The following is a 27,822-nucleotide window of genomic DNA, read 5'->3' on the forward strand; positions in this document are numbered from 1 at the left end:
CTACCAGAGTGACATACCTCTGATACTACTGGGATCAGGCATTAGACCCTGGGCCTCCATATTTTGCATTTTTGCAGAGCTCATAAAGACATTCTGCCTGTGGTCAGTATGTAATTCAGCTCACTCACTATGTCCTACGGTTCTTTTTTTAAAGATTTTATTTATTTATTTGACAGAGGGAGACACAGCGAGAAAGGGAGCACAAGCAGGGGGAGTAGGAGAGGGAGAAGCAGGCTTCCCGCCGAGCAGGGAGCCCGATGTGGGGCTCGATCCGATCCCAGCACCCTGGGATCACGACCTGAGCCGAAGGCAGTCGCTTAACGACTGAGCCACCCAGGCGCCCCTATGTCCTAAGGTTCTTATCCTAAGCCCCAGAAACCACCCACAGTTGTGTGAGGGCTCCCACGACCATTCCCCCAGAGGCTGCCAGGACCCTCTCAGTACCTTTGAATGGAGAGCAGTGTATCTTTCTGTTGCATCCTTCAGCTTGCCCTTCACTAAGGCTCCAGCGGCTGATGGTTCTCTGCCTTCCTCAAAGCTGTTTTCTGTGTCCAAGACTTTCTGTCCTGAGATAGTCACAAATCGCAAGTCTCCTTTGTGGGAAATGACATCCTCCGAGAAGCTCCCCTGCCGCTTTAGCAGGGAGGGAAGGGCTTCGGGGCAGCTGCCTCCCTCGTGCATGTTCTCCAGCTCTCTCTCGGACCGCTCCAGCCAGTTCTCAAATTCTTGATGGTCCTGCAGAAACTTCTGCAGCTCGTCCCGCAGTGTCTGCACCTGCTTCAGCTCTGCCTCCGACTGGGCCAGGGAAGTAGCATACTGCCCCTTGAGCTCGCCTAGCTTGTCCTGTAGCGCCTGGCCTTCCTCAGGCGTGAGACTGTGGCCATGCTGGTCCAGGAAGGCCTGAGCTGACTGGGTGGCCAGGATGAAATTTTGCTGCTGAGAAAGCAATTCTTGGTGACGGGCCTGGCAAAAAATTCCACAAAACAAAGGACGATCAGTAAGGACACCACAAAAATTTGGCTAAGTCTACAGCGAGAAGTAGAGAGAGATCTCAACAGGCCACTTTTCCAGCTGTTCCAAAAATCACCAGTATCTCTCACTCTCTAAGCATTAGCCATATACTAGTCCCAGCTGAACTGACACACATAGGATCTTACGGTTTTCAAAGCGACTTCACATTATTATCTCAACTGATTTGGGGCACAATCTGAAATGTAAGCAGACAACATCTGTATACGTTACATGTTTTGACTAAGGTCATGCAGACAGCTAAGGGATAAACTGAGACTAGAATCTGGCTCTCTTCACTAAACCATTCTAAGTCTAAGAGAAGGCACAAATGGCCAGCCCACATTAATGCAAGGGGAGACTAAGTTGGATAACCAAACATGACAACATAAAGACTGCAAATACTTAGCTGTGAAATATGTCATTTACATATCCATGAACACTGTCCCAACTAGGAAAAGTTCTTAGAAAATTAATTCATTAAATAAACAATTTGTATTCCAGTGAGAGTAAAATGTATTTCTGGAGCATAGGTAATTTGTATTTTTTATTTATATGTGCTATGTCTATGTGCTTACACATGGACCTTTTTTCTATTTCAATGGAATGTAAGGGAGTTGTGGTTGTTTTGTTTTGTTTTTTAAAATGTTCTCCCTGAGTCTAGGGGCGCCTGGGTGGCTCAGTCAGTTAAGTATCTGACTTTTGATTTCGGGTCAGGTCATGATCTCGGGTCAGGTCATGATCTTAGGGTCGTGGAACTCCATACTCAGCAGGGAGTCTATTGGAGGTTCTCTCTCCCTCTCCCTCTGCACCTCCCCCACCTCCTGTGCAAGCTCTCTCCCCTCCAAAAAATAAATAAATTTTTAAATAAAACAAAATGTTCTTCCTGAGTCTAACAGACAACAGTGGGAGTTCAGTCAGTGTTCTTGCCTATCTATACTGTTTATGCAACTTCCTAGACCAGGACAATAGCCTAATTTTTACCAGAGCATTGTCTAGTTTCAACCTGTATCAGCAACCTGATAGTGTCAGCTTCCAATATCATCTCAGGGAAGCTAGGGTGACAAATGTTTCCTTCTCAAAGAGATAGTAAGGGGCAGTACCATAGCTTATCTGTATACCCCCCAGGTGTCCTCATTCTCATCCACCCCCAAGTAAGGCAGTCTCCTTCCTAGGATGGAGATGCTCCTTGGTCAGCAGTCCTGTGACAGCAGGACCGTCTCTGCTCTGTGCTATTATGACTGCCACAGCTTTGGGGGACACCCTATGATGGATCTCCAAGCACAGCAGTAGCATGCAAGAGGCAAAAATCCTATTAATAAAAAATAAAGCAATGACTGACACAGGCCATTCAATAGAAGCATTCTAGCTAAGCCAAATTTTCTTTGCTATAAAGGTGTCACTACTAAAATAGGTGACCTATGTGTTTTCTAAGTTCCCTAAACATTGTTTTTCAATCATGCAATAAAATATGCCTGCATATGCCAGTTAATATCTTAGGAGATGGTTCCTCTGGTTGGTTCACTGGTTTATCTCCAATGCCTGACATATAGCAGGTGCTCGATATTTGCTGAATAACGAATACATGGGTAGAGCTAAATAGTAAGGAATGGTTTCTTGAGGGCGATAGGCAACCATTAAAAGGGTTAATCAAGGATATCGAATATTCGGGACGCCTGGGTGGCTCAGTTGTTAGGCGTCTGCCTTTGGCTCGGGTCATGATCCCAGGGTCCTGGGATCAAGCCCCATGTCAGGAAGCCTGCTTCTCCCTCTCCCACTCCCCCTGCTTGTGGTCCCTCTCTCACTGTCTCTCTCTGTGTCAAATAAATAAATAAAAACCTTAAAAAAAAAAAAAAAAAGGATATCAAATTTTCAGAAGATCACTTAGTCGTGTAGAAGGGAGGGTAGAAGGCACAAGGCAAGGAGACCAGTTGAAGCTGCCATAACAACTCAAATGGAATCTGACAGTAGTCCGAACCACAATCATAGCTCAGTGGAAAGAGAGAAGCGGGGATGACTCTGAAAGAGATCTAAGAAGCAGGGGATTTGACAACTGATTTGATACAGGAGAGTGAGGGAAGGGGAAGGAGTCCCAGATGATGTCTAGTTCTGGCAAGGAAGTGGGAATAGAAGAAGGAGAATGAGTTTGATGGGGCGGGGGGTGGGGGGGGGATTTAATAGGAAATAGGAGCTCCACTTTTTGAGGCTGAGCTGCTCGTGATTCCAAGTTACAAACAGGCAGATGGATTTATGTACTGGTTTGATGCTCTGCACAGGCATTTAGGCTGGAGACACATACATGGAATTCTCTAGCACAGGCAGTAACTGAAGTGCCCTGAGTGGATAAAACTACCCAAGGGAAGTATATTCTGAAAGACGAGAAGAGGCTGAGGCTGCCACCTGGAAGCACATCGGTATCTCACAAACTGGCCAGAGGAAAGGAAAAAGGATTACCGGGGCAGAGTAGTGCTTTGGAAACCAAAGGAGAAAGTATTTCAACAGTGTCGAAGCTGCTGAGGTATCAAAGAGGGCATGAACTGAGACGTACTTACTGTGCTTACTGGATTTAGGGGCAAGGAGGTTACGGTGACTTGCCAAGGGCAGCAGAGAGGCGCCCAGCAGAGTGAGGACAAGCTAACATTCTCACCTTCATCTTCTCACACTGCTTGTCCAGTTCCTCTGGGGCCTGGCTCGCCCCCTTGTGGGCATCAGTGGTATCAAAGGCTCCTTTCCCCAGGCTAGCTCCTGACAGCCGCTCCATCTGTCCTCCAGATCCCACCGCAGTTACCCAGTCCAGGAGAGCATCAATCTTACTCCTGTTCTCTGCCAGTTCCTTAGCTGCTTTACTCTGAAAGCCACAGAAGTAGTCTAGTGAGAAGGTGTTAGTTATTCAGCTACACAAGCAAAGCTTAAGAAAAAAGGTGAGACTTTTTTGCTAAAGAAGAGAAGCTCTAAGACTGTGTATAAACAGTCTTTGCAGCCACAAAAATGAATGAGTATCTTCTAAATTTGTTGAAAAACAATTACTTAAAACAATCTCTAGATTTGGCTATATTTCATTGCTTTAAAAAAAAGGGCAACCTGCTTGGGTCCCCTCCCTCCTCGGGAGCTTTGTACCATCACTGCTCAATAAACCTTGCTTTGCTGCCCACAAAAAAAAAAAAAGTGCATGGGAGGGGTGGGGGTGGCAAAACATAGGATTTAAAGGGGCTTTAAGAGATGATTTAGTCCTGGCAGCCCAGCAAGGCTTCATGGAATCCTTCCTAGATGTGCAGAAGTGATGCCCTAAGTTGGTAGGGTCAGAAACAGTACAGTCACACTCGATTACCAGCTGCCTTTCCCTAAGGGAATCGCAGACTTGTCCCATCCTTTTTCTGCCAGACAGAGTATTGAGTTCTTTTATTATTATTATTATTATTATTATTATTATGTTAATCACCATACATTACATCATTAGTTTTTGATCAGAGTATTGAGTTCTAAAATTTGCCTCTCGAATTCCATTTTCTGACTGTTCAAGTACTGTAATTAAACAGGTTATGTCAAGTGATACCTCATATATTTCAGAATTCCCCCCTCAGGTAATTTATTTCTCTTTTCTATATTTTCTACCTCCCCCATTCGTGTCAGAGCCCATGGCAGACCAAGGATTCTAATTTACTCTGCCAGTGCCGAGGGGAATGCAGAAAACCATTTGAGACTTTAACTTCTCCTAGGTTTATCCCAGTGCCAGTTCCCACCGATCTATAGGGGCAGCTTGGGGATAGCATGTGGCACACTAAGACTCCCCAGATATTTCCCCCTCGTGCTCTTGGATTATTAATCTAGATTCATGTTTGAAATGTGACATTTGCTTTTTCCTCCCCAAGGTACTACCCTTCTTCACTAAGTTCTTTCCACGATTTTCCAATTAGAGTACTGAGTATACAGATAGCAAGAAATATTTTTTCTTTGGGGATGGGGTGGGTGATAGGAACTTCCTACCAACTATTCCTGACTTAAAGTCCTTCAGGATGTTTCCTCCCAAAATAAATACTGACTCACAGACCAGCTCCTGAAGTAGCCCCTTTTCATGATTCTATGCTCTCTGTCAGGTAGTTTCCCCTTATTACCTTTTCTTCATTTGCCAGGTACCAAAATTTTCTTTTTTGAAAAACACCAAGTATCAAAGAAGTCTGGTCACCTTTTCAGTTTCTTGCTGTACAGCTGAGGTCACCACTTCCTCCAGCTCCTTCTGGGCCACCCGCGTCCGTTCCTGGAGAGCCTCATACTGCTCCTTAGCCTGATGAAGCTTCTCCCGAAGAGCTGTCAACTCATGGGGGCTCAGCTTGGCCTGGTTCTCTTCCAGGAACCCTTCGATATCTTTGACAACACTGGCAAATGAGGTGGCCCGATTCTGAATGTCGTCCTGTAAATCCTTAACACGTGAACACAGGGAGGGCAGAGATGTCAATGTTACTTCTTCGAAGACAGCTAACAGCACACAGATGGAACGGCTAGGATGACACAGACCCCCACCAGATGTGCATCCCTGACTATTATCTGCTTAACGTTTAGGCCTAAACCAATGCGAATAAGAACTTCTAAGATATTTTTTTACTTAAGAAATATTCTAACACTGGGGCGCCTGGGTGGCTCAGATGGCTGGGCGTCTGCCTTCGGCTCAGGTCATGATCCCAGGGTCCTGGGATCAAGCCCCATGTCAGGCTCCCTGCTTGGTGGGGGGCCTGCTTCTCCCCTCCCTCTGCTTCTCCTCCACTCATGTTCTCTCTCTATCTCCGTGTCTCGAATGAATAAATAAAAAAATCTTAAAAAAAAAAAAAAAATTCTAACACTTAATTTTCTGTTTTTTTTTTTTTAAGATTTTATTTATTTATTTGAGAGAGAGAGAGAGAGAGAACACGAGCAGGGTGAGGAGCAAGGGGAGAAGCAGGCTCTATACTGGGACTCTGGGATCATGAGCTGAGCCGAAGGCAGATGCTTAACTGACTGAGCCACCCAGGCGTCCCCCCCGACCTTTTTTTTTAAAAGTAATCTCTATACCCACCATGGGGCTGGAACTCACAACTCCAAGATCAAGAGTCAGATGCTGTACTGACTGAGCCAACCAGGCATCCACCACTCCTTATCCTTAATGCACCTACAAGGCCCAGCATGATATGGGTCCCACCTCATCGTTCACTAACCTTCCTTTTGTTCTTTGCAGTCCAACTAAACCAGCTTTCTTTCAGTTCTTGAATATGTTGTATTTGATCCCATCCCCACCTCAAGACAGATGCTCAGATGCTCGGGCCTCTGCCTGGCATATTCTCCTCCTCCCTCTGCCCCTTCATGTGTTAACCCCTACATGCTCTTCACTTTCAGTTTAAGTGACACTTCTTCAATATTTTCTAACATCCTAGACACGATTGGGTCTGACTGTTAAACATACAAAGCATAAGAATTAAAGATTCTTGATGTGTTCTCCTGACCACTAGACTCTACGCTTCATGAGAACAGGGATGTTTACTGTTATGTTGCCAGCATGAAGCACTGTGCCTGGCACATAGAAAGCCTTTATAAAGATATGCTGAAGGAATGAGAAAAGTGAATTAACTCATACTGACCTTCAAGTCACTCTGGTTCTTCTGCAAAGCAGAGAGATCCTGCTGGTTGGCTCTACCTTGGTGACCTGCCAATGCGCTTTCTGCCTGTCCTAGCCAGTTGCAAAGATCCTCCAGTTTCTGGTGACAGGTATTTTGTTGTTTCTGCAGGGTCTAATTGAAATGCAAAGGGGCCAAGAGATGATTAAAAATTCTCATCTTACAAATACAAGAGAACTCCCTGAAATGTAAAACAGAAAGGTTATATCTTAAGGATGGAAGAGTTGGTGAGAGACTAGAACAGGAAAAAGCACAGAAGTCATATTCAGAAAGCTCCCCGCATTTGGACAGTCTGTTGATCTGGGTCAATAGTTTGGATTATATTCAGGGATAATTTCAGGTGAAAATGCTCCCAGGTTTTGGTTGGGAGTTCCATTGCCAGACTGCTGTTATTAGCCCTGGAAATGGAGAACAGAGAGCCCAGATGCTTCAAATCCATAAATGATAATGGTGATAATAATAAATTAGTGGTTATGATCAATTCCTCCACCAGAACTAGAAGATATGCTACATACTAAGTTAAAATACAGAAAATTAGAAGGACTGGATTAGGAAGGGAAAAAAAAAATCAAGAATCTGGATAATTCATAAGCTAATCGAGCTTCTTAATAATTGAGCTGACTTTATAAATCAAACGTCTCACAAATGCAGATCCCATTAAATGGAATGATTCCATGCCAGGCATTAGGGGCTTCGCTATTTTGAGAAGGAAACTGTCCAAGAATAGCAACTGGCTCAGTCCTTCAGGTGTCTACAAGTGATATCAAAGACAAAAGCCAGGCCCACAGGGAGGGAGGGAATATGTTTCTGTGCCTGATCCTTTCTCCAAATCTCATCTCGGCTGCATGACACTGAAGCACCTAATTGAGCCATTGAGCATGATGTGTTCTCCTGACCATCCTTCTAGAATCATTGTCCACCAGTTTCTACCTTCTGATGGTGTTTTAGTCACCTGCACTTACAAACAGGTGCCCACACTGGCCCTCTCTCCCCCTCTTTAGGACAAATAGAAGGGCTCTGGAAGAGAACTCCTAAGAGCTCTTCAGCTGTAAAACGGGATCTTCATGGGTTAGGATGGGTGCAGACTGAATCTGAAAAAAGCAAAGCAAACAAGTTAACACACAGACATACACATGCATTCAGGGCAAATATAGAGAGAAGCAGAGCATTTCTGACAATAACAAGGTTAATAAACATTGTGGAATTAATTATGTGCTCGGAGAGAATGTTCACATGCAGTTCTACCACCTGCTGCAGCTCAGGGGCCTACCCTGGATCCGGGCTGTGTCTTAAAGTGGCTCAGACCAATGCTATTTCATTAATTATCCACAGACTACACCATGCTATATACATTCCCAAGTGAGGATATTGCAAATTTTCAGGTTTGGAAAGTAACCTAAAGGGTTGAATCAGTATTTTGTTTCAATTTCAATACAGGTGGAACAACAAGCAGTAATGGGGGGACATACGGAATTGACTAACTTAATTTCCACTGAGCCTAACTCAAAAGCTCCATTCAACTTTGCACAATATTTAATAAAGGTGACCCTGAGACAGATTGCTGGTGATAATGACATTCTAATATCATCTTGTTGAACTCAAACTTACTATTCCAACAGCAAAAATGCCTAAGCACCATTCTTGGTATTCTTAGGTTACGATGTTACCATCAATGCAATTATGTTGAGTTTTGCAAGAAGAGGGTTGTGACAGACGGTGGGGTAGGATGGTTTCTTTTCAAAATGTTAACACCCGGTTCTACACCCTGTTTCCCATAATTGAATGAGCACTTGGCATCACAGTGTGAAGAAAGGTGCTAGAAACTAATCATGATTTAAAAAGTGCTAAAAAAAATTAATACGATTCTAATAAAAATTTCGTTGTCGGCTGTTTGAAGGCGGTCAAAGAATATTACTGTTAATCATGTGAAAAGCTTCAGAATAAAAGTCATTTCAGAACCATTCTTCTCAAGAGCTCAGAGTACCTAACTGTTCCTAATGGCCCACAAAAGAATGCTGAGGAAGAGAGGAGGAGAAATAAGGGCGAGGGATGTAACTTTTGTTTGGAAGTCAGACACGATGAGACACAGTGAGGGTTGAGTCTTACTAAAAGGAAAATACTAGCACATACATACACACGTAAACACACACATTCTCTCACACACACACATAAAACCAAAAACATGGCAAGAAATACAGCCAGAATAGCTGCCTCCTAGACCAGAACCAAACTGGTCTAGAGGACATGAAATTTCAAAAACTGGTCAACGCAGGCTCCAGGAATCATGACAGATGGAGTCTGGCCAGAAATCTCAAGGATAGAGAGGATACCCCAAAAGACAAAGTGAGCCCAGCCGCTGGTTCAGTCTGACCTTGACCTGGGCTGCCTGCTCCATTTGTTGAAAATGGCCCTGCAAGGCATCCATCTGAGCTGCGGTCTGCTCCACAAGGTCCTGGAAGGACCTCTGCAGTTCATTCAGAAGCCTCAGCATCTGCCGGTTCTGCTGAGGGGATAGGTCCTGCGCATGCTCCGAGATAAAGAACTGAATATCAAAAGCAAGAGCATCCAGCTGAGATTTCCTTTCAGCCATGGGCTGCTTCAAATCCTAAGTAAGGAAATGAAAAAAAATAAAACTTTTGATTCTCTATCAAAGCAGAAGCTGTTGGTTTTAATCAAAGAGTCAACATAAATAAAGGGGGGTTAATTTGCTGTATTTTTATCATTGATACTGATCATTTCTAGGGCCAAACCAGCACAGGAAATCTCACTTCTGGTCTCTCTAAACTCCTCATATATTACAATTAGGTTTTCTTTACTGGACCTTGATCTCCAAATGCAGTAAATTTTTAATGATTTATGTTAATAGAATTATACTACTGCTAATCCCAGGGTATCTATAAAAACTTTTTTTTTTAACGTTTGGAAAATATATCATGAATTTCTGGTCTGAGATAGATCGGCCTAATTGTATAGTCTTAGATCAAATATCTATTTGTATTTGTCCAGCAGTGAGTTACTGGAAGGCCAGAAGTGGGGAAGTACTCAATTTATTTGCAGTTCACTAATACATGATTTTTAGAGTAAATAATGTTGCTTACACATTTTAAGGGTGTAAAAGATTACAGTCAGACTTTCTTATATAACAGTTACATATATATACCTACCTAACACTAGAATTTATCTGCTTTAAGACAATTAAAAGCATGCAATTTTTCCACAAACATTTAGTGGTCATCAGCTATTTAACACTGGATGCAATAAAAACAATTAAGATAATCTAGATCCCTACTGCTCTGAAACTGAGGGTAGTCAGCAATCCTGCAGAGCAGAGAGAAAGGGCTTCTTGCATATTTATCATCAAGCTAAGTGTCTTTCTTCATCTGTGATGAATGGATTTGGGAAACTGTCATTAGGAAAACAAGACTTAGACTGTGGCTGTCTTCCCATTAAGGCATTCATTTAAGTTATAACTAGGGAGGAAACCATGCATAAGATGCTCTGCGTTTTTATATCATATACTATGTCACAGGAATTTTATTCACTCTTGCTTTTATTTAATACTCTCAAGTCTGCAACTCACTCGCCTAATGATAGATTTGGAGGAAAAGGCATGAATGAAGATGGCAGGTCAACTCTTGCAAGACAAAAAGGGATGGGTTGCATCCAAGAAGTCTGACCATGGACAAATTATGTCTGCTTCTCTTAAGACCGGGGGAAAAGGAGAGAACAGAAGGAGAGGGCATCTTTAGTTCTGCTCTGACTTTAGAAAGAATGTAAGGAGTGTGCTATCTATAGCAGAGGGTGGGTAAACCAGTGTGAGTAGTATCTGATATTATATTAAGTGTAACCAAAACAAAGAACAATGTTGGCAGCGAAGAAACACCTCAGCTCATGAGTATCTCAGGGTTTACTTTTCTCTCACTAACTTATAAAAAGAATCAATTAATTTAAAGCTTAAGAAGAAAAGCATCTCTCTAGATCAGCGGTTGGCAATCAAATCTGCCTGCCACCTATTTCTGTAAATAAAGTTTTATTGTAATACATCCATGAACATTCATTTATGTACTGTCTACAGCTGCTTTCATGTTTCAACAGCAAAGGTGAATGGCTGCTACAGAAATGGTCCATTTGTGTATGACCTGCAAGGCCTAAAATATTTACTATCTGGGCCTTTACAGAAAAAGTTTGCCAAACCATGCTCTCAATCATGGATCAACAAGTCCCCTGAAATCGGTGTGTGTAAAATTAGAAACAAAGGACGGATACTAGATGCTCAGTTATAAAGACAAGATGAAGTTGATAATAATAGACCATTCTGTAGACTCTTTCTCAGAGAATAGCTGAAAGGAGAAATAACCATAATCACCGAAGCTCTAAGGGTATGATAACCTAAAAAACTAAACAGAGCAGACTTTATTTCTAAAATGGAAAATCAGTTTTCCCAAGAAAGAGAAGTACAGGTTCTGGTTTGCCTTTCAGGAAAATAAAATTGATGTAACTCCGAGGACAACGAAAACGGACTTGAGAATGGGTGGAGAGCCTACCTCATATCGCTGGAGGCAGTGTTTCAGGCTGTCAGTGTTTGTTTCCTCACTATATTCCTTGCTGTTCAGAAGAAGATTGGTACTGCCAACCCAGTCTCTCAGATCTTGAAGTCTGCCTTCTAGCTGTTCGTGCTGACTTAACACTCTAGTCTAAGAAACAAATGGCAAATTAGATGATGGAAATCTTCAAGCCTGCCCAGACTTTGTGAGCCTTTGTGAATAAAAAGAAGCAACCTTTTTTACTTCCACAGCACTCTGGAGGTGGAGGAATCTGGAACTCCAGGTATCACTCACAGAGCTGAGGGACTTTTGAAGATTCTTGGCATCTTTCTCTAGAGCCTTCAACAGTTGAGCAGGGACTTCTTGAGGCTGGCTGATGATAATCTGATTCACACATTCTAATTCCTGATTCACCAAGGTGGACAGATCCTTTAGCTCCCTGTCTAATACCTGGGGGGATAAAGTGGAGTTACCTCCAAAATCGAGACTAGAACTCTTGCTATTTAGGAATCAGCTGTGAACACAGTTTTCTGTCACCTCATGCCAACACCTACTTTACAGCTTATGAAATGTTTTTATGTATGTTCATTTGTTTGTTTGGTTCTCACAATCACTAATTCTCGAGGTAGGCAGAAGAGATATTATTATTATACCAGATTTACAGAAGCAATGCCTCAGCATTTGAAAATGTTGTTCTATTCTATTCTATTCCATTCTATTTTATTTTTGTCTAAAGTCACCCACCTCAGCAATGGAGCCAGGACTTGGATTTAGGTTTCCTGACTCAGTGTAGTGCACTATCCAATACAACTTGCTATCTCTTTGAGAGTGTCATTATGCCTTATATAATGTGACACAAAATAAGTCAAACAAAAGAACGACACTTCCTGGGCTCCTGGGTGGCTCAGTCGGTTAAACGTCTGACTTCGGCTCAGGTCATGATCTCAGGGTCCCGGGATTGAGCCTGCGTCAGGCTCCACGCTCACTGGGGAGTCTGCTTCTTCCTCTCCCTCTGCCTCCCCCTGCTCATGCACGTGCTCTCAAATAAATAAAATCTTAAAAAAAAAAAAAAAAACTCTTCCACTCCAAAATCCAATGAGGCAAAAGGAAAAGATAGAAAAATATCCCAACCCAGCCTTCCTAACTCAGCGTCTATAATATTCTGATCCTCAGCAAAGGAGCCAGAGATAAGGTGTGGGAAAGTTGGCAGTTTTGGACATCATCTTCACCTGCCCTTCAGCTGCCCTCCTAAGGCCATACTCCGGATATTGAGAGAACTGCTTAACCTCTACAGTCTGTCCTCATTGTGACTCCAATTCTGTGACAAGTCTTAACCTCGGTTGAGGGAAAGCGCTCCTCTTCCTCCTTCTCAAGCTGTCTAATTTTATGTGCTCAGGAACTCATGTCATCCATTATCATTTCTTCTCTCTCCTAACTTCAAGTTCTCCTTTTCTATTGGTTCCTCCTAGTCGGCCCCCAAATCCAATCAAAACATTCTTTTTTCAGTGCATCTCCTCCAGCTAGTGTCCTACACCTCTCTCCTCACCTGCACAACCAAGCTTCTGGAAAGAATGATTTACATTAATTGCTCCCACCTTCCAACCTCCCATTTGTTCTCACTGGAACCTCGTTGATATCCTACAGCTCCACTGAAACTATTCTTATTAAGGTTACCAATGACTCTGGGCACTAAATGCCCCTTTTAGTCCTCACTCAGTCTCCCTACTGTATTTACTCCTGCTACAACTCCTCCCTTGAGTCTCTTCTGCTTTGTCTTTTGTGAGACCAGTGTTTCCTGATGTTCTTCAGAGATCTCCAATTTTTTAATCTATTTTTTTGGGGGGTCCTTTAAATGGTGGTGTTTTCTTTTCCTTTATTTTTTTAAATAAATAAATATGTATTTTTTCTTTTTTTCTTTTTTTCAGTAGGCTCCATGCCCAGCATGGAGCCCAATACGGGGCTTGAACTCACAACCCTGAGTTCAAGATCTGAACTGAGATCAAGAGTAAGATTGCTTAACTAACTAAGCCACCCAGGCGCCCCTGAACGTGTTTTTCTTCTTGAATACTCTCTATTCCCTCCAAGCTGGTGGGCCTGCAGGAAGTCTCTGGGAACCTACCTTGGCCTGACACAGCAGGTCCTGTAGCTCTGCCAGGTTTAGGTCCAGAGGTTGAATCTGTTTGGTCCTCATTTCAATGTCACGTAATAGAGAGAGATAGGATACCAGCTTCTCATCATGTTCTAGACAGAGTTGTCGGTTAAATACATTCTGTGGAGCCAAAAAGAAAACTCACTCAGATCGAACATTCACCTTTAAGTCTGCTTTTAAAAGCAGGCTGTCTCACTGAGACAAACAAATTTTTACTACACATAGGGTGAGCTAGTTCACATAGATGAACTAAAACATGGCATGTGCTTATGTTGCCTCAAATCAATAGACAAAAAAAGAGATTTTATTAACTTCCTCAGGTAAGAGAGGCTCATAATTACCAATCCATAAGCATCATTTTAGCAAAACTTCTAAAAGCTATTCCAACTATAGGTACCATCACCCCGGTATTTCATATTAGCTCCAGTGTTAGTTTCTAACTTAAAACCCGTGCAAATTTCAGAAAGACATTCTGCCTAATTTCCTAACTGTGTAACAAACAGATGATGGTAAACTAAATTATACCTTAGAGAATCATCTAGTCCCCTGAAACTGTATGTATGCACACAATTGTACATACGTAAATTCAGTATCCAGTCAGGAGTTTTAAACTAGTTACATCTAAAATATACATACAGACACACCACGGGGAAACTTACTTTAGTTGTTCTGGAGGGCTCTGGGTTTACACCTTCATTTCCCCTTCCCCCAGCTGTAGTCATGAAGGGAATCTGTTCACCACCAGGACTTTCTCTGAGCTTTTCCTGTGGTGTCTTCTCATCCGTCTTCATTGTAGGGTATATGAGTGGCATTGGCTTTTCTTCACTGGTCTCTGGAATAGGGGGACTAATGGTGGCATCCTGTTGTTCTGCCCTCTCTTTTTGAGACCCATCTTTGAACAGTTTCTCCGGAAGAAGGGACGCTAAGACTCTGGGAACATCCTGTGTCACCATGCCTTTAGAAGATGCTGCTTCTACATCTGTAACTATAGGGTTTGACATTTCTAGAGATGTCTCTCCAGTCATTTCCTGAGTTGTTATTTTAGATGTGAGAATTCCACAAATTTCACTATCACTTCTGCTGTCCTGATGATGAAAGTCCTTTCTGTCTGAGAATTCCAGATAACTGACTTCTTTTGGGTCTACTGTAGAAACTGTAGTTTCTTCTAATCTAAGAATTCTTGTTGAGTCAAAAGGTATTTCCTGGTATGATCTTTCTTTATATTCATTAGATGAGCAAATCAGATCTTTGGTTTCTTTGGTCTTAAAAGTAAGAGAGGAATCTTGACAAGAGTTGGTCTCCGGTCTGATGGTTCCTTGGAAAGGTTTGTTTGATTCAGAAATTTGGGATCTGCCTGCAACTTGGGCCTTTCCAACTGATTCCTGGTAGTATAATCCTTCAGGTCCTGGGGCTGTAGAAGAGAATGGTTCACTCTGGGCCCCACCAGTAATTTGAGATAAATTTTCTTCTGGTTTTAAAGTTGAGAGGCTTAAATTTTTTACTTCTCCTTCATGGACCTGATTAGGTTTGAAGAATGTTAAAACATCCTGATTTACAGAAATTCCTCTGGGTATCACCGGGGAAGAGTTTTCAGCTTTACAAATAAATCCCAGTTCTTTACCAGCTTCTTCTCCCTTTTCATTTATGCTTATTTCCACAGGTGGACTCTCTACATTGGATCCCTGGTCAGCTCCAATGGTGGTTTCTTGATTCAACTTTTCTTCAGAAAGAACTGGTTTGCGTGTTTTGACACTTTCTTCTATAATCTCCTCCCTCTTCTCCCTCTTCGTTTTCTCCCTGGTATTCATTGGTTTCTGCATAACCTGCTCACTCAGCAATTTGCCTGAAGTTTCATAATCTGATTCTTGCACTTCTGAAATAATTCTTCCTTGGCTTTCTCTTATTTCTTTAGGATCTGGACCTGATATAGACTGTTTCATATGAGAAGTAATTTCCATTTGTGCCTCTATGTTTTCCTGCTCTTCGTTTGTGTTTTTTTCCAAGTCATCCCTAGTCACCTCTTTGAGTTTAAAATCATGACTTTCTGGGTGAGAGAGTATCACTGAACCTTGGCCCAACGATGTATCTTTATGATCACCAGGAATGATGATACTGACAGATTCTTCAGCATCTGGAGAAGTTCTCCTCTTATCTTGATCCTTGTATTCCAATTCTTTTAATGAAATTTCCCTGCTCTTTTTGGCCTGCCCCCCGTCAGAAACTCTTGTTTTAACCTTTCCTTGTGCAGACTGACTTCCAATCTCAAATAATTTCTCACTTGCTCCTTTACCATAACTCATTCCAGCTGTCCGATTGCAAGCAACTAACATTTCCTTTCTTAGAAATTCCTTCTCTATTTCACATACTTCAATCCCATCTTGCTTTTCAATCTGAGCCCCGTGATCGCAGGACTCTAAAGTATCTACCTGGATCATAGTTGCCAGTTCAGGGCTGATAAATCCTTTCTCAACAGCTTCCTTTAGAGTCACTCTCTGATCATTAAATATGTCAACAATTCCTCCATTTAATACCTGATGAGTTGCAATAATTCTTACCATGTTTTCATCTACTAATTTCTGTTCCAAAGCTGATGCCAATGTCAGTCTTTTCCCCGTGGCAGTATCTATGATTCCCCCGGTATTTGCCTGAGCTTCCAGAACCTTCAGTGTAGATATAAAGTCCACTTTTCTAAGCTGAGCTGCTTGGGATAATGTAAGCACTTTGCCACTTGTTTCATCTTTAATGTCTGAGAAGGGAATTACTTCTAGATATCTCTGTCCAGATTCAATATCAATCTTACATTTCTTTACTAATTCTGAATAAGGAACAATTCTGTAACTTTCAGGATCTATAATCCCATGCATCATTCCTGAAGACAATATTGCTTTATTAGTAGTTAACAGTCCTTCTTTTTCAGCTTCTGCCAAGGTCAATCTCTGGCCAGAAATGAGATCCACAAAGCTTCCAGTCAAAGCCTGAATTTCTTGGATTTCTCTTTTCAAGTCTGGGGTAACAAGACCTAATTTTATGGCTTCAGGAAGGGAAACAGTGTCCTTGGTTTCAGCGTGAAAAAACTGACAGAGGCTTAAGTTCTCAACCTTTTTGAGTTGCTTGGCTAAATCTTCATCAATGATGCCATGTTCAAAGGCATTATCAACAGAAAGTCTCATTCCAGATATATGGTGAATGATACCTCCATCTACCACCTGCTTAGTCAACAACCGAACAGCCTCCTCTCTCTCCAGAAGTCCTCTGTCAATGGACTGCATGATTGTTAAAGGAGCTCTGCTATCAGGGTCCATAATTCCAGTTGTTTCCATTTGTAAGCTAATAAATCTCTCCCTAACTGTTTTCTCAGCATCTCTGCCTTTGGAGGCTTTCTCCAGATTTATAAGTTCTGTCTGGTCAGCACTGTCTACCAAGCCAAGATTTGAGGCCAGAGTTACCGAAACCTTTTTGCCTCGTTTCAGGTCAACAATTCCACCAGTCACCACCTGCCCCTCTAAAATTCTGGAGGCTGTTTGTGTGTCAAGAAGTCCAACTGTAACTGCTTCCTTCACAGAGCAGAGTGTGTGGGTACGGGGGTCCAAGACGCCACTTATGGCTTTGTCTGCCATGAGGACATTATGTAATAATTTCTCATCCATCAGACCTTCATCAATGACCTCTTCAGTGGTCAAAGACTCGCAGGTCTGAGAGTCAAAGAAGCCCCGAAACATGTTCAGTTTTCCCATAAGTTTCACAGCAGTGTGACTGGGCACAATACCTCGGGCTATTGCTTCATTTAGTAAGAGCTTCTGACCTGTTTGCTCGTGAATGATACCACCATCTAGTAATTGTGCAGATAACGTATTTAAGGTAGCTTCTTGGAGCAATTCGGAAGGATGACTGTATGACAGGGAGGTTTCATGACCACTGTCTTCCACATCTGTCTTTTCTAAAGTCATCACACTACCGCCTACAGTGTCGTGTCCTTCTAGATTTTGTTTATGGTCATCCCTATCTGAAAATGTTTTATTTAAGCTTTTCTTTTTGTCTAGAGTATGAATATTCATGTCATTTTCAGACTTTAGTTCTGATTCTGAATCTAGAGTATTCTTTACCTGAAACTGTGACCTTTTGCTTTGGGGTTTTATGAGTGGCCTTCCAGTTTCAGGTGTGTTTGCTCGTGCTGTCTGACACAGAAAAGAAGTCTTTCCAGGAGTCTGCCATTCTTCCCTCAGTGTCTCGACAGGAAAAGGATCTTTGCTTGCCACCAAGGTCACATCTTCAGCTTCCTCAGTGGGTACCGTAAGGAGAAACCCCCTGCTAACATTTTCTCTGGTGGACATTCCTGTTAGTTCTTCCTTTTTGGTGCCTAGCAATTGCCCTTTTAACTCTGATTTGCCTGTATCTGGGACCATCAAAGTATCAACATTTGGATCTCTCACTTTTTGTTCCCCCACACACAGGTCTCTCTCAGGGTTCTCCATAGTGGAAGCTTCAATTTCTACAGTGGTCCTTTTGCCTTTTGCTTCAATGCAATCTGCCCGATTAGGATATTCTTCATTCTGAAAAGAAAGCTGGAACTCACATGGCCTTACATTCAGCCCATCACAGAAAGTTTCTGTGGTTTTGACATTCACTGATTCTTGTAATTCCTCAGGAGTTTCTAGTCTCTGATGCCCAACTTCAAACACTTCTGGAGGGCTTGCTTGATATTCACCTCTTGCTGTCAGTGTGTCCATCAGCTCGTTGTCTAAAAGGAGCAGCCTCTGTCCATCCCGCACATTGATATAGCTGTGAGTCATCAGCTGAAACAACAGCTTCTCGCTAGGGCTTACTATGCCCTCAGTTTGGCTCTGGCTCCATGGCAGACCGACTGCGCCAGGATTAATGTTCAATTTGCATCGTTCTGAAGAATCTGCCAATTGCATGTGGGGCATCACATCAGGTATGCAAATTGATTTTAAGTTATTGACAAGATCTTTATCCAACATACCATCTTCTACTGCTTTTTTCCAGGACCAAACCTCTGTGCTTGCTGGTAGAAACAGAGCTTTAATATGCTGTCGGCCACTAAGGATTTTATGAGCTAGTTCAGTAGACACAATACCTTGTTCCAGGGCATCTGTGATTGGGAGGATTTCTCCAGATTCAGGCCACAGCAAGCCCATGAATGACCAAAGAGACTCCAGAATCACAAGGGCAATCTTAGGAGCTACTAGACCATTGTTCACTGCTTCATCTATTGTCAGCCTGTGTCCAGTGACGGTGTCTGTGATGCCTCCTGTCTGAAGCTGCCTTATGAGAATAGCACAGGCCATATCTTGGTCAATTAAATTATGTCTTACAGCCTCTTCCACAGTAAGCCTATGTCCTGTTCTTGGATCCACTATGCCACCAGCAAAAAGCTGAGCTTCCAGCAGCCGGACAGTGACCTGTCTGTCTATTAGGCCTTCCTGAACTGCACGGAAAATGCTAACCTTCCGGCCTGACTTCAAGCTCACCATTCCCCCTGCCAGCTGCTTGACAGGCAGCAGTTTCAACCCTGAGTCCTGGTGGACAATACATCTCTGCATCAGATCCAGCAAACTGACTTTCTCAGCTGTGTTGGGGTCTATCAAATTCTTGGATGATTTCAGGTAAGACTCTAACAGTGAGTGAAGCCTTGCAGAAATGAGGCCTTGGTGAAAAGCCTCCTCTAGGTTGACGCAGCTTTTATTAGGGGGGAGACTGAAACCTCCAGTTGCCAGGTGAACTTCTAAGACTTTCAGTCCAACTCTCTCACTGATTATTTTCTTTTCAATTGCTTCCACCACAGAAAGAAGGCCTTTGCTCTCAGGAAGTCTGCTTATTAAGGACAGGGCATCCTGTAGCTCTTGGAACTGCTGGTACATCTGGGGATTAATGAGGTTTCTGGCTAGACCTTCCTCCAGAGTGAGCTTTTCACTGGTCTCAGGGGCAATGAGGCCAGACATGATAACCTGGGATTCCAGGAGCACAAGGCCTGTGTCTTGGTCAATGAGGCCCTTTTGCATGGCTTTGAAGATGGGAAATATCTCCACTGTGCCTAGGTCAATCACCCCAGCAACTGCTCTGCAACCCTAAAAAAAATGAAAAAGAAAACTGAATCAGAGAAGCCCAGCTATTGAAATGATTCATTCAAAGAACTATAGTATATCAAATTCTGACCACAAGAAAAACCCAGCCTGGGATGAGCCCCAATGTGTAAGAAACACTCTAAAGCCTGGCAGCATTAATACTAAGAAAGAATTTGTCTAAACTACAGAATGTTGAACATGGCCAGAAGACGGATGGTAGCATTAAGCATATCTTAGTGACAAGCTCTACAAAGTAGCAAGCAGTGAAAGCGAAAGGTCAACTATTTCTAAGACTAAATCACCACAAAGGTTCTTCTAGAAATATACCATTCCCCAGAAGTGAGAAGTCAACTCTATATAGCAACTTCTCAATGTAGCAACCCATGCAGAAGACTCTTAAAAGAGTACTTCCGTGCTAGTAAGTTCAGCAGGAACAGTTCACAGGATTAGAAGAAAGATTCAAGTAGGCCAGTAGCCACACAACAGGTATGCATCTCCAGAAACAGCCCAGTGTGTAGTACTCAAGCAGCTGTTTTACAGTTGGGGCAGTCATGGTCAGTGGCCACTGTTAGCGCCTCCCAGGGCAATGGCCCTGAGTTAAATCAGTCCCGGGAACTGGAAGTAGCAAGTTAAGGAAGGAACAGACTGGGGACCTTTGCCTCCGGGACCACTAGCCACTTTTCTTCTGGTCCAGGCTATAACGGAGAGTACAAGCACCAGCTTACAGCTATCACTTGTGAGGCACTTAATACATGTACTGAGCGCTGATATTTAATCCTCACAACAATCTACGAAAGCAATTATTTTAATCTTCAGTTTGCAGATGAGAAAATGAGGCACAGCGAGGTTATAACTCATCCAAGGTCACAAAATAAGTGAGTTCCAGAATCAAATCAAGGACTGACTCTAAATCTTATTATACTGCCTCCCCCATCAGATCCAGAAGAACATGAAGGATGGGTCAGTAGAGTTGCATCATACACAAGAGTTAGGTCCTAAGTCCAGGAAATAAGGCAAATCTTATACATTGCCAAAGTTACCCTTGCATAAAGACCTAAAAACAGCTCCTAGGAGAATTCCTATTTTGAAGCCTTTTATCACAGAATGATGGTATTCAGAAATTAACTCATTCAAGTGTCTTGCCACTTAAAACACTTTCATTACTCTCAAGTTTCTACCTCTTTTTGTTGACGTTCATTATTTCCTATAGATCATTTTGTCTGTCCCTCTTCGGTCAGTATTACTTTCTGATCCTTATTTAACTCTTGAACTTAACTCTTGAACTTATCCATGGAGCGTGTTGTTGTAGCAACTGCCAATCACTTCCCTGCCTCCTAAATAATGCATTTCATTCTGTCTCAGTGAGAGTCAGCTCTGTAAGAGCAGGTACTTTACCCATTCAGTGTCTAGGAACAGTTCTAGCGGTTCAATAAACATTTGCTGAATTAATGAATAAATTGGGAAATAGTAAGGAAATATTTAAAATCCTTAAGCTGCTTGCCCCTAGATTTTAAAGACATACATCAAGGATTTCAAATTCAATTAGTTGCACGCTTTAAGAGACAAAGAATGGAGGGCAAATGTGGGAACACATTGGTTCACATCCCTATCTGACTGTATTTGTTCAAATAATGGAGTAACAGAATTCTCCACACTACTTAAAATATTACGTGTTGTTCCCTATCCCCCTCCTGTGTTCTGACCTAGAAAGTAGTTCAACTTGTATAAAGCAAATATGTTATGCGAATCTACCAGGTATCTGTTCTACAGAGACTGAAGGGAAAATCACACTGGCATAGGACTCTGAGATATATGAATAATCCTTTTTACAAAATCTATGTCAAGATGGTTCAGAAGCAGACAAGATGACAGAGGAAAAGATTCTTTTGAAAACTTCTAATTTCTTCTCTGAGATTCCTTGAGTCTCAAAGATGCTGATATTGAAGAAAGACCTGGAGTCTGGCCAGTTGCTAGACAAAGAGAAAAGACTACATGCTGTTCCTTCCAGTAGTCTCTTAATTGAAGGACAGGCAGGAAGCACTGAGCTGGGAAATAATCCAGAGAAATCCAGTTCAGTCCCACCAAACATGGGCATTCTGACCTAAACAAGCAGAGCAAGGCAGAGGGAGAGTAGGAAGAGAAACATAAAAGGCTTCTACTTACCAGAGTCGCAGCACGCCTTGGGCAGATAGAGAGAGAGCCTTACGGAGCAGCTCAGCCGCATCGCACACACAGTGTAAGCTTGGGGTTAGCGTCCAGCATGCGACTGTTTGTTTTTTTGCAAAAAAGAACCCCAAACAGGTCGTCCTCTTTTCCCTTTTGTGCATTTGTGCTTAAACTCCAAAGGGTTAGTGAAACTTGTAAGCAAGGATGTCAGTTAATCAGAACAATACTTCACATGAAACACACGAACAGTAACAGGGGACACATCATGCTCAATGTAGTGGTGCTTGGCAGCTTGGCTTTCTTTTTTCTCTCCCCCTTTTTAACCTTTCAAAATGAGAACTGGGTGTTCTCAGCAAGCAATTGTTAAAACTTTTCACATACTCCCTTTATGGTGAAGCAATAAGCCATTAAAAGTGGGCTACCTTACATAGAGAATGCTAAACCAGCACATTCTTTTTGGAAATCTACTCTCAAATAAATCATAGTTGGTTCTGTCTTGTGGTCTTTACAACTCTAGCTCCTGATGCATCAATTTCATATCCAAGGACCGAGTCAAAGCATGTTTTGTCTGAATATCATTTTGAGCATCATCTAGACCAAATTTGATAGCCACATGACCTTAAATTTTGACCTGCCCCACATATGTTGGCCATTGCTTCACAACATAGGAAATAAGCAGGCAAACACACATATATATCCCAAAGACACATGTATATAATATGGTAAGTTTACATATACACACAGGTATCCAGGAAGAACTGAGGACAACCAGGAGGAACTTGACAATTTTCATATGGTCCAGGAAGTGAACATGAGTGGGAATTGGTAAAGATGTCACATGATGGGATGACTATTGGTAAGGGGAACCAGCGTCTCAGTCAGTACAGCTAATCCACCAGTTGGCTTGGAAATGAACATTTCTCATTATTTAGTAGATATGAAAAAAAGTATGGGGGAAGAGGACACGGCTTCTTCTTCCCAATATTCAGAACTTTTGGCTATCAACTTTTGAGTGACAATGCCATGAAGGAGTACTCTTGCTGCCCTGTGATCAGATATAATACAGGATTTATGTTCTCCTCAATTGTGGTCTACCACAAAATGCCAGGCAACAGAAATGGTGAACCAGGGTCTACAGGGTTGGCCATGAGGGCCTTCTAGTATTCTTGACTGACCAATACATCATGGAACCCCAGTAAAGAAACACAAGACAAATGGCTGCTATGGTGAGGTTAAAAATTAAGTCACATTGGTCATGGAAAGCTAGTGAACATGATTCTCAAACAGCAAAGCTGCTTTCATACCATTTGAAAGGTACTCTTCCCATTTGGAGAAAGAAACTAAAAGTACCTTTTGTTCTGTCTGCTGGGCCAACTGGCTCTGAAGTTGCTGAAGCTGGTTTGCTGAACCATCACAAAGGTCATGGTAAGCCTTATTCAGGGCATTCATCTGCTTAGATATTTGTTCCTTCTCTTTTTCTGAGAGCCTGGAAGATGGAACATTGAAGCTCTTTTAGAGAAAAACCTTTCTCCCAACTGTCCTCTATTGCTTCAAAATCATGACTTCTCCATCTTGGATGGTATTCTTCTTTGTCACTGTTAACTATGGATCATCTGGTCACTCTTCCATATTCACTGAACACTTTGGCTTCTGGCTGATATTCCTGTCTATCTCAAATCAAGTCATGGTTCTTGGTGATGTCAATGTTCATGTCACCAACTGTCTAACAGCCTATGCTCTAGTCCTGCAACCTTCTCAATGCAAACAGCTCTGATCCAAACGGCCTCTACTCCACTTGAACTGCACCCACACACAGCAAACTCTGATCCTGCCATCATCTAAAATTATTCTACCTCTGAACTTTTAAACTTCAAGAATCTACTGTCTCATAGTAACTTCTGATTATAACCCTATCTTTCCAGTTGTGTTTCCTTACTCTTATACTGCTTCTCTTTTCAAAATAAAATATTTTAAACAGACAAAAGAGAAAAATAAATGAACTCTCATTTACTCACTACCCAACTATCCAGCTTTACCAAATTTTGATACTGTACCAGATTTACTTTAGATCCTTTTTTCTTTTTTTTTTTAATTTTATTTATTTGAGACAGAGAGAGAGTGAGACAGAGAGACAGAGCATGAGTGGGGGGAGGGAGGGGCAGAGGGAAAGGGAGAAGTAGGCTTCACAAGAAGTAAGGAGTCTGATGTGAGGCTCAATCCCAGTACCCCGGGATCATGACCTGAGCCGAAGGCAGACGCCTAACCAATTGAGCCACCCAAGCACCCCTAGATGCTTTTCTTTTTTTTAAAGATTTTTTGAGAGAGAGAGCGGGGAGGAGGGACAGAGGGAGAAGCAGAGCAAGAATCTCAAGCAGACTCCCTGCTAAGCATGGAGCCCGATGTAGGGCTCTATTTCACGACCCTGAGATTAGGACCTGAGCCGAAACCAAGAGTTGGACCCTCAACTGACTGATCCACCCAAGTGCCCCAACTTTATTTATTTTTTATTTAATTATTTATTTTTTACTAACATATAACATATTATTTGTTTCAGGGATACAGGTCTGTGATTCATCTGTCTTATATAATACACAGCGCTCATTACAACACATACCCTCCCCAATGTCCATCACCCAGTTACCCCATCCCCCCACCCCCCTCCTATCCAGTTGCCCTCAGTTTGTTTCCTAAGATTAAGAGTCTCTTATGGTTTGTCTCCCTCTCTGGTTTCATCTTGTTTCATTTTTTCCTCTCTTCCCCTATGATCCTCTGCCTTGTTTCTTAAATTCCACATATCAGTGAGATCATATGATAATTGTCTTTCTCTGACTTATTTCACTTAGCATGATACCCTCTAGTTCCATCCATGTCACTGCAAATGGCAAGATTTCAAATTTTTGATGGCTGCATAATATTCCATTGTATATATATATACCACATCTTCTTTATCCATTCATCTGTTGATGGACATTTGGGCTCTTTCCATAGTTTGGCTATTGTGGACATTGCTGCTCTAAACACTGGGGTGCAGGTGCCCCTTCAGATCACTACCTTTGTATCTTTGGCCAAGTGCCCCAACTTTAGAACCTTTCCATAGAAATAAGACATTACAGATATATTCAAAGTTCAATGTACATTTGTAACCAACCCCGTTCTTTTTTACTTTTCTCCCTAGAGGTAACCATGATCTTGAATCTGGTGAATTTTACAACTTTCTTATCTCATTCTATATTGTTCTTGAGAATGAATCCTGTGATTCATATTATAACTACCCATCAGCTTACTGAGCTTTCCCAAGCCTTCCTAACTCCCCCATTTTTTCTTAATCTATCAATCCTCCCTAGGATCCTCTCTTTGGACTTCAGACTCCACAATCCATCATCTTAGTCAGGTCCCTCCTATTGTCCTTCAACTCTGTCCTTGCTAATCTGATGAAACTCTTGCTCCATATCAATCGAACCACAGGATTTCTCTGCTCCCGCCTGCAGGTGACGTATATCGTGTGTGTGTGTGTGTATGTGTGTCGGGAGGGGGGTCCCCTGTGGAGGAGATCTTACTGGTTCCCAGCTTCTACTAGACCTCAGAGCTTCCTGACAACTCTCTTAGAGGCTCTAATCAATTCTAATTCCCTTGCCCTCAGCTCCCCTAACTCACAGCAGACAACATCTCTGCCTATTTCAAAGAGGAAATGCAGACCAATGGGCATGAATTCTCTCACCTTCTGGCTTCACTCCTGGCATATTTACCTCCGTCCACACCTTTCCTAATCTCCTTTTCCTCAAACCTTAGAGGAAAAGTTGTCTTGGCTCTGGTCTATGGTTGTACTTTCCACTCATTCATGAATTTTATCCTTTCCTGCATCCTCCAGGACCTCTCTATTACTTCAGTTTATCTCTTTTTCCTTTTGGTCCTTGAGATTCAGTCCATAAACACAGCTAAGTCCCTCTGATCTTTTAAGAAAACAAGTCTTCTTCTTTTTTTTTTTTTAATTTAAGAGGATTCCACACCCAGCACAGAGCCCAATGAGGGGCTTGAACTCATGACCCTAAGATCAAGACCTGAGCTGAGATCAAGAGTCAAAACAATTAACTGACTGAGCTACCCAGGCGCCCCAAAACAAACCTTTCTTGATCATATACTCTACTTTAATTATTTACTGTATTATTTCTGTCCTTTCCTATGGCCAGGCTTCTTGAAAGAGTAATCTAATTTTGCTATCACTGCCTTCCTCACCTCATGTGCTCCCCACTCCCCATCATACTCAATCTGACATCATAACCTAATTTTCACCAGTCACCAAAAACTTCCAATTTGCCAAATTTAATAGAAACTTCTCAGTCTCAATCTTGCTTGACTTCTGACTACTTTCTTCTTTTTAGAATTCTGTTCTCTCTTGGGTTCTAAGGTATCGCTCATAGTTTTCCCTCTACTTGTGTAAGGCTTCCTTTACAGGCTGAGGAGCACAGAGGAGTCCCTGAACCCTTGGAAGCTAATCCACTTATGGTTTTTACTATGCTGATGACTCAGATCTATATCACTTTAGACTTCTCTCATTAATTCTAAATTTACATACACAGTTACCCATTGGACAACTTTAGGGAAACTATGTAAGGCATAAATTAATGTATTAGGTACTTCTTAATACATTCTAAGTATTTCCACTCTGATGTCCTCTAGGTTCTTCACATTCATAATGTCTAAAACCAAAGCTGCCGCCTTCTCCCTCAATTCGTACCTGCTTTTATATTCCCTATCTTGGTTAGTGACATCACCATACACTCAGGGGCCTAAGCCAGAAACCTGGAGTTTATAGCTCACTATTTTCATTTGTCACCAAACACTGTAAGTTCATCATCCTTAGTATCTTTTGAACCTTTGCCCTTCTCCACCCTTATCATTTCTCACCTGTATCATCACAACAGCCTCTTTATTGGTCTCTCAGGCCTCCACTCTGGCCCCATGAAAATCTATTATCCGTAAAACTGTTCTAGAAACCTTCATCAACAAAATCCAATCACGAATAAGACCCTTCCCCATAGCTGACAAGGTAAAATGCAAACTCTTCGGCATGAACTACAAGGCTCTTCATAATCTGGCTCTTGCAGCCCTGAACTCTCACCATGACCCTAAGTTTTAGTCAGGTAGATTCAGTCCCCTAGATGTGCGATAAACTCTCATTTAATACTCACTTATGACCATGCTTGGCCAAGAAGATCTGCGAAGTTTTAATGGCCTCAGAGACTTGTTCCCTCTTGGTTGTCAGCTCCTCTGCCAGAACCTATGTGATAGAAACAGAGTATAGCTTCAGAACCCAAGAAATTAAAGAATCAAAATTATTTGAAATAACGTGTTAAAAATCCTAGGGAAAAACTTAGCTTAGGTCAGATTATTATTACTAATGAACTATAGAAAGTTGATTGATTAAGAAGGCAGAAGTACAAATAAGATGACTTCTTAAGTTTCTTTAAGTCCTGGGAGTTAACATTTGTTGAGATAATCATTCCTGGAGTGATCTGTTTTATTCCCACCTAATGCGTTATTACATATTATTCTACCCAACAAGAGACGGATGGACCTTCTACTTACCTGCTGATCTAAAATAGCTTTTTCAATGTCTGTTGATTCTTTGGTCTGGGATGAGGTAGCTTTGCTTTGTGTGTTCCTTGCCAGGGTAGATACCCAGCCCAAAAGTTCTTTAACTTTCTCCACATGCTCCTGTTTTTCCTCTTCTACAACTTTCTAGAATAGGAATTAGAAAATCAGTGTCTTGGTCAATGCCTTATTAAACTGGCTTGACTTCTGATTTCCTAAAATAAAGACATGAAAGTTATCTAAATCAATAGGAAGCTAAAATAACCCCAAGATAAATATAATTTACCCAGTTTAGAGCATTGTTCACAGGTACCTAACTGTATGATACTAGTAGCTAAATTCATCAGATCTAGGTTAGCACCTTTCTAAAAAAAAAAAAAAAAAAAAAAAAACTTTTTTTAATATATGAAGGGTGTTCAATAATTATTTACTGATTTTTATTTATTTTTTTATTTACTGATTTTTAAAAACCCTTTATGTATACCATCGTATTTTCATGATTCTTAGATGTACAGGTAAAGAGAGTGAAATCTACAGAGACTGACTAAGTGAGGTAGCTGTTGACATAAAGTTTTTTGCTAATTCACATAGACAAAAATTGGTGTGAGTTAATGTTTCCAACAGCATTTCTTTTATAA

General features: G+C 41.9%; 1 protein-coding gene across 38 annotated transcripts in view; it reads right to left on the reverse strand.

Annotated features, from left to right (window-relative positions):
* The window catches only part of MACF1 (microtubule actin crosslinking factor 1), a 335,178-nt gene that overhangs the window by 101,688 nt on the left and 205,668 nt on the right, over positions 1–27,822 (reverse strand). For 32 of the 38 annotated variants that reach the window (XM_032432513.1, XM_032432494.1, XM_032432505.1 and 29 more), the window contains 12 exons: positions 27,179–27,331; positions 26,782–26,870; positions 22,943–23,078; positions 14,003–19,429; positions 13,314–13,463; positions 11,429–11,644; positions 11,195–11,344; positions 9,022–9,255; positions 6,615–6,764; positions 5,192–5,425; positions 3,656–3,856; positions 445–963 (listed from right to left, as the gene is read on the reverse strand). In XM_032432513.1, the coding sequence (XP_032288404.1) occupies positions 445–963; positions 3,656–3,856; positions 5,192–5,425; positions 6,615–6,764; positions 9,022–9,255; positions 11,195–11,344; positions 11,429–11,644; positions 13,314–13,463; positions 14,003–19,429; positions 22,943–23,078; positions 26,782–26,870; positions 27,179–27,331 (7,659 nt within the window). The other 6 variants (XM_032432605.1, XM_032432614.1, XM_032432597.1 and 3 more) reach the window with 2 other exon arrangements.

This window comes from Phoca vitulina, unplaced genomic scaffold (assembly GCF_004348235.1).
Source record: "Phoca vitulina isolate PV1807 unplaced genomic scaffold, GSC_HSeal_1.0 scaffold2, whole genome shotgun sequence".
Lineage (NCBI taxonomy): Eukaryota > Metazoa > Chordata > Mammalia > Carnivora > Phocidae > Phoca > Phoca vitulina.